We start from the raw sequence: 13,709 nt of genomic DNA, 5'->3' as shown, positions 1-13,709 counted from the left end.
AATTTCATTTGAAGAAATTTGCGATACATTTTTGGATAATTTTATGGTTTTAAGTTATTTTTCTGATGTAACTACAATGATATTATGCTAAAAATTATGTTGCACCGCAGATTTAAAATGCGTTTATCTCGTAAATAGTTGAGTTAAGGGAGATGAAAGATGTATACCTTTTTTAAGTAAAACTAATAGGGGAATACAAATTTTAATGTCAAAATTATACGGAGTGACGGATAAAAAAAATGGAACGTATTAAATGAGTGCTGCAAGGCGTATGTGGCGCCCTCTGGGCAACACATAACTTTTGGTAGGGAATTTAGTTTTCTCGTCCCGAAAAACCCCCACATACCAAATTTCGTGTTGATGTCTCATGCCTGTCAGGAAATATTCAATAATAAATAAAAAAAAAAAGTTTAACTTTGACACCCTGTATCTCGGTTATTATAAACTTTGTACTAAGGTAAGTTAGCTTAAATCGGCCTATTTTAACCTCAGGAACCTGAGGTTAAGCTATGGCACATTCTTTACCAAACACCCTGTAGTAGTATTTTTTATTTTGACAACGACACCCGATTTGGGCATCGAAACGTTAATAAAATTATTTAATTTAATTGTGGCTTATTTCCCATCTAAATACTTAATTATACAAATTCCTCAAGCAAATGTTGTTCTTTTGTGTTAATATATTATTGTTTATATCCCAACAACGTTTAATTATTTACTAATACCTAAATCACTTAAATATTTTTTCACAGCAGTAGGTATATAAAATCAAAGTCAATAGCCGTTAGCATTTATGCATGTATATTATTTACTAAAAAAGCTAGCTGGATTCAACACTCTGGTGTCCAAATCTGCTAGTATTTGTAACTGTACTATTTTTCCAAACCCTAACTGATTTCAACACCCTAGTGTCAACACACGCTAGCGTCTGTAAACGTACTGTTTTTCCAAACCCTAACTGATTTCAACACCGTGGTGTCAACACGCGCTAGCATGTGTAAATGTACTGTTTTTCCAAACCCTAACTGATTTCAACACCCTGGTGTCTACACACGCAAGCATCTGTAAATATGCCTCCCGTCATATGGGGAGTTAAGAAATCTGGCTAATGTCATTCAATTTACCGATAGGATATCAAAAATATATCAAGAAATAAACAAATTCCTTGGAGCCATTTTTGAGACAATCTGGTTCAAATTTATGTCAAATTTTGACCCCTTAAAAATAGGCAACCCATAACTTTTTCTGGAAAACGATAACATTCTTCTTATACCCCCATCTTTAGGCTATATAACGGTATTTTCAAATTACACTTATCTTAAACAAGTTTTTAGATAGGTAGGGAAATGTGTCGGGTGGGCGGTTGGAAATGTCAAATTCCGTATTTGTATTTACCTATCGATGAGCTAACTTTGAGTTAAATTCCATTCGTTTCGGTTAAAATTTGCAAAAATGGGCCCTAAATAACCCCCCTATTTAGGCCCCCCTTTGAGAGGTTTTTTTAAAAGCTTACTTTCTCGACAAAATTCTCTTAAACTTATTCATACCGAATTTCATCGAAATCGGTCCGGTAGTTTTTGCTGCGCAGTGGCGACATATGTATTTACGTACATACGTACGTACATACTTCCGACATGTTTTTTTTATTTGCTTTTTAGACTCAGGGGGACTCAAAAGGCCGAAATAAAGTGAAATCTGAAAAAAAAATTTTGCACGATCCTTTAACTTTATCTATTATACTATACTACGTATATAGTACGATAAAGTAAAACAAAGTAAATACATGGTAGTAGACGCGAAATATTAATTACAATCTTCTATGAAAAAATCGGGTTTATGTCATCTTCGACTATCTGTACGGTAAGATTTTGCTGATTTCGGTTAGATTTATCATACCTATGTCGTGTTAACTAACGACCTATCAGGATACTTTAGTACCAATGGCGGAACACTTGCCTTGGGGCAGGGGGCGACTTCCAATAAAACACCAACCTCAAAATATATAAAATATATAAACCCAAACTACATAAAGACATAGGTAATAACATGTGCAATAAGTTTCCTTTACTTTCCTAACTGTCGAGTTAATGGGGTTGAATTTGTCTGTCTGTTGTAAGTTGCATGTAAGCTTGTAAGCATGTAAGCAACATACATATTTCAACGTGTAATAATCATATTATGATTATTACACGTTGAAATATGTATGTTGCTTACATGCTTACAAGCTTACATGCAACTTACAACAGACAGACAAATTCATAATATGATTATTACACGTTGAAATATGTATGTTGCTTACATGCTTACAAGCTTACATGCAACTTACAACAGACAGACAAATTCAACCCCATCAACCCCATTTAAATATTATTTCAACAAGTGAACAAGTTTTGCTTTTTATTATTCTGAAGCTATTTATTTGTGGCATTTATGAAATTTATTATTCTAAATAGGAAAGTAGCCACAATTTAACTTAAAAAATGATTTTATTGACGTTTCGACTCTGCCACCTTGGACGTCTTTTCTAATTTTTTCTAATTTTTTCATTTTTTCTGTAATTCTGGACCGTGTTACGGGGGAAATTCCCCTATATCTCCCTAAATCCGCCACTATTCGGTTGTTTTCTAAAGATAAGGTGGAACTGCAGCTATGTTGGTACAGTCGAACCCGCTTATTGGAGTACCGGTTATAGGAATATCCCGGTTTAAGGAAGAGAAATTTGAGGTCCCAAAACGTTTCCATTCAATCCTTAATAAATTTATCCGCTTATAGGAATTGGGTTTAAAGACATAATATTGCTTATTAGAATTTATTTTTCAAATAGACGAACAACTTTTCATGTATAATTTCCTAAAAATTGAAATTATGTCTGGTTTATTTGGTCTTTCAGGTAATAACTACTTTATTACGCACCGCACCAGTTTGACCCTTCTCCGAAATATCCAACAGACCATAAAAATACTTCTATAAAATGCTTTTTACTTTTCTAAAAATTTCTATTGACACGCACATCGTTGCAGTTATAAATTTTATTGGTTAATGGTTTATTGACTTCAACGAGGAAATAGCAGACAATAGAAACGTTCTGTAGTTGTTGATAGATAACCACACTGTTCATAAACCTGACGAGTTTAAATTCATTTTTGCCTGCCATGCCAATTATTCACCTTAAAACCCAGACCTCGATAACATGAAGAACCGAAAATTTTTAAAATTTGTTTCTTTTGACGGTAATTGATTGTTTTCGATGATACAGAATATTTAGAGCAAAACAATGAAACCACCCAGCTCAATATTAAAGCGAAAGATGAGAAAAAGATGAAGATTTTTTCGATGTTGTGGATATTCCATCCAATTCGGCAAGTCTTAACCACTTGTAATATTATAAGTTTTCTGGAGGGCCAATTAAATGTATATTTTTCTAATTTGTCTAACAGAGACTCTTTAAGAAAAACTAAGAAGTTAGTCTGGTGTATGCATTTTAAATAAGAGAATACATACAATGAGAGACCCAGAATATTTACATATTGCACACATTTCATGCTTAATAGTGGATGCATGCACAGAAAATGTAATTTGGTTTTTTAATAAAATAAGTTACACGACTGTATTATTGACATAAAAAGCCTAAAACCATAATACTTAAACATATGTATGTAAATGTAAATGTAGGTACGTAGTATGTAGGTATTACTATTATTATGTATAGTCAGTAGGTTCACTTATTTCTACTAGCCATCAATGATTGGTTATTAGGTTAATGATTGGAATATTTTTGCTTGGCACGAAGGCTATTCCAATAAGCGGGTTTGACTGTATTAGATAAGTGTTAAGCATTCATAAAAACGTGATAATTGTTATGTCACTTTAGCAGCACATTTTTTATCGCACTTCTTCAGTTTTCTGGGGAGTTTTCGGAGGTTTTCTGAAGACTAAAATATAATGCATTTATTGTTGACCAGAATTCATATGAAACACGCAATTATGCATGAAGTTAATGAGTCTGTTTTCTTTCAGTAATAGATATTTTTTCATTCACTTGACCGTAAATTAGTGCACTTAACGTAAACCGAGTACCTGACTTTAAGAACTTCAGAAGGCTGTAGCTCGAGAATAATAGTTTTTCAGACCTAGGTGCCATGGACTTTTTTAATCTACTCACCGAGGACTATCATTGACCAAAGTTTCGTTAAATTTGACCGGGAACACTTTTCCATAAGGAGTGTTGCGGGGTCCTTTCTTATTAAAATTTTTACTTTTCCTGGTTTGAGAATGTACACGTTTGATCGCGTACATAGAACTGGGAAAATAATTGTCTATTCAAAAAGTATGCAGGGCCCCCGTAAGAACTACTGGCGCCTGTGTGCAAAAAAGGATTTTGGTGCCCCGTAGGGCATCTTAATAATGTTTTTTATTTATTTTTTTGAAAGTAGGTAGGTAGGTGCTTTAAATAAAGCAAAATAGGTACAAATAACACCGTAGCAAACCTTAATTGAATAAGGTTTAAGCGGCTTTATTGAATAAATTCGGCTGGACCATCTTGTCACACTTAGAGGGTTTAAACTTAACACAAAAACATCTTTTCTCACCCCACCCACAACATCCCACCTTTTTGTGGATGACGAACCCAGAGTACCGCGATTTTCAAATTTTGTCCATTTAGACGGGTCTGTATCGTCGCCCCCGTTGGCGAAATTATTCCGATTCGATTTTTTGCACAAACTTACTCAAAAAGAGGTCCCTTATAACAAATCCACAGGGTGCCAGGCGGTGCTGTAGTCGAAACATTGTTTAAACATTTTTTTTTAACAAATTTACAAAAAAGAAAATTCATTTCGAACAAATTTTTTTTAGATAACTTGTAGGCCTGAATCTGGCGTACCAAAAAAAGTTGATTAATAGCAAGCTGAAAATTTGTTAATAGCTAACGGGAACACTGGAACAGGGGATGTTTTAATTGAGGAACAGGTTAAAAATTTGGAACATCAGACTATGAAAACGTCCCATGTATTTTGTCGGACAGAACTTCCAATTGATTTGTTGCCCTTTCATTAAACTCTCATGCAAAAATCAGACTGCTATTTATCACCAACATAATTCCTGTCATTTAACATGTTCAACGTGTCGGACTTATTAAAATGCCCAGTTGGTGATAAATACCAGTCTGATTTGTGCATGAGATTTTAATGAATGGGTAACAAATCAATTGGAAATTCTGTCCGACAAAATACATATGACGTTTTCGTAGTCTGGCGTTTCAAATGTTTAACCTGTTCCACATTTTAAACTTTCCTTGCTCCAGTGTCCCCATACATCAAAGTTTATCCAACTAGACACCGTTAAACTATTAACAAATTTTCAGCTTTAATCAACTTTTTTTGGTACGCGGGATCCAGGTCTATTGGGTCATTCTGAGTAAAAAAAAGGTCCCTTGTCATTTTTCTCTAAAATTGATTGTTCTCGAGTTATACGCGATTTAAGATTTGAAAAATGCTAAAATAGCCATATAACTCGAAAACAATCAATTTTAGAGAAAAAATGACAAGAGACCTTTTTTGTTCAGAATGACCCAAATTATCTAAAAAATTTATTACAGTATTTTTGTGAATTTGTTGAAAAATAAATAATTATGAAACAGTTCGTGAAGTATAATAATTTTTGCGAACGCACGCGATATTTAGACGCGAAAAACCCATTGAAAGTGTGCGAAAAAGTAAATCCCATTTAAAATACATTGTTACTTCACGCACACTTTAAACCCTTCACGCAATGCTATCTATAATGAGAGTTTTCACAAACTATACATAATATGGCAGAGAGTACCTAGATAAAATTGTTTAAACAATTTTTCGACCAAGGTACCGCCTGGAACCCTCAGAATTTTTTATAAGAACGTCTTTTTATGTAAGTTTTTTGCAAAAAATCTAACCGAAATAATTTCGCTAACGTGGGCAACGATACAGCCTGGACTACTTATTACTTATAGCGTTAACTGTTAATAATTAAAAACGACAGCTTTATAATAAAATAATGACAAACATTTCTTCAGGATCTTCATGGAGGGTTTTAAACTTTCATTTCACTTTATAATTCACTTTTTGACTTTCATAATTATAATTTTTAATCGAGTTATTAAGTCTTGAAAATAGCCATTTTCGCATTTTTCAAATATTTAATCGCATATAACTCGACAACAATCAATTTTAGAAAAAAATGACAAGAGACCTTTTTCGCTCAGAATAAGCCAATTTATCTAAAAAAATTTTGTTCGAAATGAAAACATTATTTTTGTGAATTTGTTTTAACAATTTTTCAACCACGGCAACGCCTGCCACCCTGTGGATTTGTTATAAAAACCTCTTTTTGGGTAAGTTTGTGCAAAACATCGAATCGGAATAATTTCGCTAACGGGGGCGACGATAGAGCTCGGTCTAATTAGTTATTTGATAGGTATGCGATTTTTAAATCTTGTCGAATTATCATTTGAGCGCCACATAATCGTTCGCTTATCGATGAGATAGAATTACCGCCTACAGACTATTGCACTACGTCTGGAATTTTTCCACGAAATCAGGGTATAATTAGGTATTTGTTATCTACAGAATGGGTGTTTGTTATTTTTATAGCCGGATTTTTTATTTTATATCTATAGAGAGACTAATAATGCCATATGTTATCCAAACAAAGTAAAACTGAACTATTTAATTTCTCAATTTTTGTTTTAAAATTAATTTTTCCTTTTTGATTTTTTTTGTAAATACTTTTGCAATTTTTGACCCTCTGTTTTTGTGCCCCTAAAGGATGGCGCCCGTGTGCATTGCACACTTTGCACATATGGTAGCGGGGGCCCTGAAAGTATGTCTACTAAAGCGGCTATTCGTGATTGTCGGGATCGCTTGCAACTACGGTTGGCTACATCTTTCATTATAATATTACCTTGCAATTTCAATGCGAGTCATGATTTCTCTACCTTGATCATTGTTTTCATTTACCCAGATTCCCAGATATTTGTAGTTATTTACTCTTTCTACTTGTTTTCCCTCGACATCTAGCCTTCCTACTGTATGTTGCTTAGAAATAATCATAAACTTGGTTTTATTAACGTTCATATTTGTAGTCCTGTGATAAGTAGCTCTTTCAGGACGACAGACTCAGTAAAACACATGTTAATTATAAAGTAAATATATTTAGGATATTTATATACAGTTGAAAAATAAAATAAAATAAAATGTAATTCCATCTTCGTCCCGTTACGGACAAAGTTTCCTTGATGGACGTCTGCAAAAAAATAAGATTATATTTATTATCATTAAAAAAGATATCCTTACAATTCACTACAGTGTAAGGCCCAAACGGTCCCATAATCAAAATATTAATAATTATACCGACACACATCTTCTTCTTCTTCTTCTTTTGCCCTTTAATTCGTCCAATTCTGAACATAGGCTTCCCCCAGTTTCCTCCATTCGCTTCTGTTTAGTGCTTTCTGTTTCCAGTGCGTTCCTCCTATCTTTTTAATGTCGTCTCCCCATCTCATCTGGGGTCGCCCTCTTGCTCTCTTTCCTGTCCATGGTCTCCATTGTTGTATCGTGCTATTCCACCTATTGTCCGTTTGTCTAGCGTTATGACCTGCGAAGCTCCATTTTAGCCTGGTTATATGTTGACCTGCGTGTTCGACTTTTGTTCTATTTCTGATCCAGTTGTTTTGCTTTTTGTCTGTCAATTTTACTCCTAACATTGCTCTCTCCATGGCTCTTTGTGTCTTTATTATTTTATCCATGTTTGCCTTGGTAAAGGTCCATGTTTGGCATGCGTATGTGAGAATTGGGAGTATGCACTGGTCAAACACTCGTGTTTTTAAGTATTGTTGTATTTTTTTATTCTTTAGGACCCATTTTAATTTTCCAAATCCTGCCCAGGCTAATCTGACCCTTCTTTTTACCTCCGCTGTTTGGTTTTCCTTATTTATTTTTATAATCTGTCCCAAATATATATAATCATTAACCGCTTCTATTGTGGTGTCGTTTAGTATTACGTTTCTATTGTCTTGTGTGTTTGTCATTGTTTTTGTTTTGGCAAAATTCATTTTTAGACCTATTTGTTCGGATTCATTTGCTAGTTCGGTTAGCATGGTTTGTAGTTCCTCAAAACTAGACACACATACAGATTTTAATTACCGACTATAGTCGGAGAAATAGAAGCGGATTTTGTGCGTGATAAGTAATATGGAAAAAGTATACGGCGATATGTTGAATTAGTTGTGTACATGACTTTCCCCAACGGCCGGAAACCAGAGTATGGGACGAGGGTAGTTATAAGGAGTCAAAGTAGGTCATGACGTAACTAAGTAAAATCTCTAGGGGCGGAACGCTGCGTGGCCGACAAAGGGGTGAGGGTAGGGGTGAATATCAAAAATATAAAGGGTTTTCTCCGACGTTCATGATTGAGATAGTGCACCAAAACTTGGGAATAAGTAGACCATGACATATCTAAGTAAAATCCCCAGAGCCGAAACCAGAGCGCGGGACGAGGGTAGTTATAAGGGGTCAAAATCGCCGTTTTTATTATTTTTTTTGGCGCTTATGACCGAGATAGTGTACCAAAATTTGGGAATAAGTAGACCGTGACATAACTAATTAAAATTCCCAGAGCCGGAAACCCGAGTGAGGACGAGGGTAGTTATAAGGGGTCATAGTTTTTATTATTTTTTTTTGTGACGTTCATGATCGAGATAGTGCACCAAAATTTGAGAATAAGTAGGACATGACGTAACTAAGTAAAATATCCAGGGCTGGCACGCTGCGTGGCCGACAAAGGAGTGGGTCAGAGGTGAATATAAAAAATGTAAGGAGTTTTTGCGACGTTCGTGATTGAGATAGTGCACCAAAATTTGGGAATAAGTAGACCATGAGATATCTAAGTAAAATCTCCATAGCCGGAAATCAGAGTGGGTACGAGGGTAGTTATAAGTGGTCAAAATCGCCGTTTTTATTATTTTTTTTTTGTGACGCTCATGATATCGAGACAGTGCACCAAAATTTGGGAACAAGTAGGTCATGACGTAACTAAGGAAAATCTCAAGGGATGGCACGCTGCGTGGCCGACAAGCGGGTGGGGCAGGGGTGAATATAAAAATTATAAGGGATTTTTTGTGACGTTCGCGATCGAGATAGTGAATCAAAATTTGGGAGCATGTAGATCATGACGTAACTAGGATAACATTCCGCCTCTGGGAATTTTACTTAGTTATGTCATGGTCTACTTATTCCCAAATTTTGGTGCACTATCTCAATCACGAACGTCGCAAAAACCCCTTATATTTTTTATATTTACCCCTGCCTACCACAACTTTGTACCCCAAGCAGCGTTCCGCCCCTGGAGATTATACTTAGTTACGTCATGACCTACTTACTCCAAAATTTTGGTGCACTATCTCCATTATGAGCGTCACAAAAAAAATAAAAACCGCGACTTTGACCCCTTATAACTACCCTCGTCCCTCACTCTCGTTTCCGGCTCTGGGGATTTTACTTAGCTATGTCATGGTTTACATATTCCCAAATTTTGGTGCACTATTTTAGTCATGAACGTCGCAAAAAACCCCTTATATTTTTTATATTTACCCCTACCCCCATCCCTTTGTCGGCAACACAGCGTTCCGCCCCTAGAGATTTTACTTAGAAATGTCATGACCTACTTATTCCTAAATGTTGGTGCACTATCTCCATCATGAGCGTCACAAAAAAAATAAAAGAAACCGCGAATTTTACCAATTATAAATACCCTCGTCCCCCACTCTGGTTTCCGCCTCTGGGGGTTTTACTTAGTTATGTCATGGTCTACTTATTCCCAAATTTTGGTGCACTATCTCAATCACAAACGTCGCAAAAAACCCCTTATATTTTTTATATTTACCCATACTCCCACCCCTTGTCGGCCACGCAGCGTTCCGCCCCTAGAGATTTTACTTAGTTACGTCATGGCCTACTTATTCCCAAATTTTGGTGCACTATCTCGATCATGAGCGTCACAAAAAAAAATAATAAACACCGCGACTTTGACCCCTTACAACTACCCTCGTCCCCCACTCTGGTTTCCGGCCGTTGGGGAAAGTCATGTACACAACTAATTTAACATATCCCCGTATAGTTTTTCCATATTACTTATCACGCACAAAATCCGCTCCCAGGTCTTAGACTATAGTTTAACTAACTTAAGTTGATTGAAGTTTTTGATCAAACACGTTTGTCTTGCAAAAAATTAAAATAAAAAGTTTCTAGAAACATCTCTTTTTATATTACATGACCATCTTATCTCTTTTTGTTTTAGGTTGTGAAAAGTGAACATGGCGATGACGAATTATGGATCCTAACTTCTCGATTTCAAAAAGTTATTACAGATACGCTAAATCCAAATGAAATTAACTTTCGAATATTGGCAGTAAAAACTAAACATTTAATACCAGGGACATCCTGTGGCCTTGGCTATATTGTGGATCCCAGTCACGGGTCCAAAGGATCACAAAGAACCTTTGACATACAAAAAGCAGAAGAATACAACGAATTTATTACATAATATGGTGCACCTAGGTAGTAATTTTACAATATACTTACTCATAGACAAATTTCTGTATGAAGTAAAATAAAGATTTTTAAGACTGAATGTACTGTTTTTGTCCTGTAAACTACCTATAAAAAACAAAGGTAAAATCAACTCATCTGAAATCTCTTGGTCTCCAGTTTTAAGAAAATTCTGGTATAATGTATCACTATTTTGACATCATCCAGGGATATATCCTTTTCGATAAGTTCTAGGCAAAATATACAGGATATTAAATTTTTTAGTGTACACCGAGAGAAAAAAATTTTTGACATAAAGAAACTTTATTAATATTTAAGAAATATCGACTTGGCATATTGCCTAAGAAATATATCTTTGTATATAAGATAAAATTTTCTAAAATATTTCAAATAAATTTTAATATACCCAAAGAAATATATCTTAAATATGATTGAACTATCACTTTCTTGCAAACTGCAAACCCATTTGTCAGAAAGAAATATTAAATAAACAATTAATAATATTATCAATATTAATAATAATAAATATTATTAATATTGTCATAAGAATATATTTTCTTGACATTACAAAACTCTCCTTTCTGAGCAATAATATTTCTTAGTAAGGAATATTGTTATCTTACCATTATTAATTAATATATTTAATATATATTTCGCAGATATAATTGTATATTTAGAATTAAGTTACATTTCTTAAAAACAAAGTGATATTACATACGGCGAAATAAATCATTAAGGCGGGCATGTTTTCGACGCTAAAGTACCTGAGGGTCTTAAAAGTACCCGTGTTTTGGACGCTGCCAGAAAGTAAAGTTAGGACCGAAGGGTTGGGTCTTCCTCCTTTGGGTCTTTTAAATTTAGCGTCCAAATCATGCACATCCAACGGGTTGTATAAATTCCACTGATGTAGAGTAAGAGGTAGAATAGGATTTATTCGGTGAGACATTCTGTATAGTAACATCTGATGACATATTGATAATTTATTTACGGTACTACCGAAACTAATTACTTTCGTTTCCCGCAAAAAACAAACTGGTAATTTGTTTGTAATCCATAAACCTGTGTCTATTTACAATAACTCATGTACTAGACAGGAATATAAACTAATAGTGAATATGGAAATTTCAACGTTAGTAAGTAATCGTGGTAAAATTTTGCTCAAAGTGAACAGTTTTACTTTTTCTCAAGATAAAGTACTAAAATCGGGAGAAACGTATTGGAGGTGCGTAAAATGGTCGTTAAAGCGAAGATATTCACGAAAGGGCCAGAAAAGTTAGTGATTCGAAGTAATCTAGAACATAATCACGAGTGTGATATCAAGACGCTTAATAGACAGATTGTGCGTAGCATTGCCAAAAGGAAGGCTAAGGATAATTTGACCGAAAGGCCGTCCAAAATCATACATAGTGCGTTGAAAGAAAATGTAAATTGCTTGAGCCACATGACTGTTAAAGACGTTAATTTAATACGAAATCAAATATACAGTGAACGGCGAATGGCTCAACCGAAACTGCCCAAAAGTAAAGAAGAAACTATTGCTGCGGTAAATATTATGAATATCAAAACACTTAAAGACGAGAATTTTATATTTGCGGTTGAACCAAGTTCTAACATTATCATCTTCTCGTGTAACACTAACATGCGTTTTCTGTGCGGCAGTGAAACGATTTATATGGACGGTACATTTAGTTACTGTGCTCAATATCTCAAGCAAGTTTTTACCATACCTACATGTATTTATCAACGGACATTATATACCATTGTGTTATTGTTTACTTCCCGACAAATCGGAACAACCTATATAAAACTATTTAATGCTTTGAAAAGCAAATGTGAAGTAATTGGTCTGAAATTCAATCCAAAAATCATTTTCTCCGATTTTGAAATTGCTATCCACAATGCTGCGCGTTTTGAATTTCCAAATGTGCACATTAAAGGGTGCCGTTTTCATCTTATGCAAGCTTGGTATCGTAATATCGGCAGTTGTGGCTTAATTCGGGAATATAAATTGGCAGACAGTGAAATATCTAAATGGCTGAAATATATTTTTGGGCTGCCATTTTTACCTCCCTCAGAAGTCGAAGAATCTTTCATATATGATTTTATGGTTATTCAACCAAAGGATGCAAAAATTGAAAAGTTTTCCGACTACTTATTGGACAACTACATTGGCGACCACGCAACATTTCCGCCGGAGATGTGGGCTACGATGAGTGAGAGTTTAGAATTAACAACTAATGCTTGTGAATCGTTCCACTCGCGTTTTAATGATAATTTTTACCATGCTCATCCCAATATTTTCCATTTTATTGATGTTTTAAAAAATTTTCAAACTGAAACTTATATTAAAATTAATAGTGTCCATGAAAGTAATAGACTTAAAGATCCAAAGAGTAGAAAAAAAAATTATGTTCGTTAGAGATAGGATACATGAGTATCAAACTAACTGTATCGATCGATACCATTTCGTAAAATGTATGTCGTATTTATTTCAAAGTGACAAATAAACCTTATTAAGATTAATCTCTAGAATTTTATTACGTGACTTTCCATTTACATTTCAATTAGACCCAGCGTCCAAATCATGTATGCAGAAACAGGTAATTTTATTTTTCAGCGTCAAATTTTAAATTTAGCGTCCAAATCATGCACGCCCAATCATTATGTTAAGGTAAAATTATTCTTTATTAGATAATAAAAAAAAGGATATAAAACGTTAGATATTAATACATACAAATAATTTCTTCACTCTTAAACCACTGGCTTCTATACAATAATAAAAGGATGAAGAGGCAAATACATATCCAACTTCCTTAATTTTTCTTCTTTTTGTTAATAGCACTTTGTATATCAGATATCAGCAATTACCTAAAACAAAACCGTTTTGTAGAAAGAGTAAACTTATTTTAATAAAAAAATTTTTATAAGGATATAAGTACATAGTTATTTTGACAAAAGGAAATACAAAAAAAAACAAATACACCGGCCCACATAAAAACTATTAATTTTTTGGTATAAGAACGGTAGGTATCAGTAAAACAGTCTACAATCGAAAAACATTTCTTGGCATTTCAACAAATAATAATCAATCATATTTAGTTCAAACATGGCTTCATTTATCCTACCATC

The 13,709-nt window shown here is 34.3% G+C and overlaps 1 protein-coding gene across 2 annotated transcripts in view; it reads left to right on the top strand.

Annotated features, from left to right (window-relative positions):
* Positions 1-10,662, top strand: part of LOC126887830 (protein yellow-like) — a 127,134-nt gene extending 116,472 nt beyond the window's left edge. For both annotated transcript variants that reach the window (XM_050655698.1, XM_050655699.1), the window contains one exon: positions 10,330-10,662. In XM_050655698.1, coding sequence (XP_050511655.1) covers positions 10,330-10,575 — 246 coding nt within the window. In that variant the 3' untranslated portion in view covers positions 10,576-10,662. The remainder of the gene's footprint in view (positions 1-10,329) is intronic.
* Positions 10,663-13,709: the final 3,047 nt, after the last annotated feature.

The sequence above is a fragment of the Diabrotica virgifera genome, chromosome 7, assembly GCF_917563875.1.
Source record: "Diabrotica virgifera virgifera chromosome 7, PGI_DIABVI_V3a".
Taxonomy (NCBI): Eukaryota; Metazoa; Arthropoda; class Insecta; order Coleoptera; family Chrysomelidae; genus Diabrotica; species Diabrotica virgifera.
Note: the sequence above shows the minus strand (reverse complement) of the source record. Positions and strands in the feature narration are given on the sequence as shown.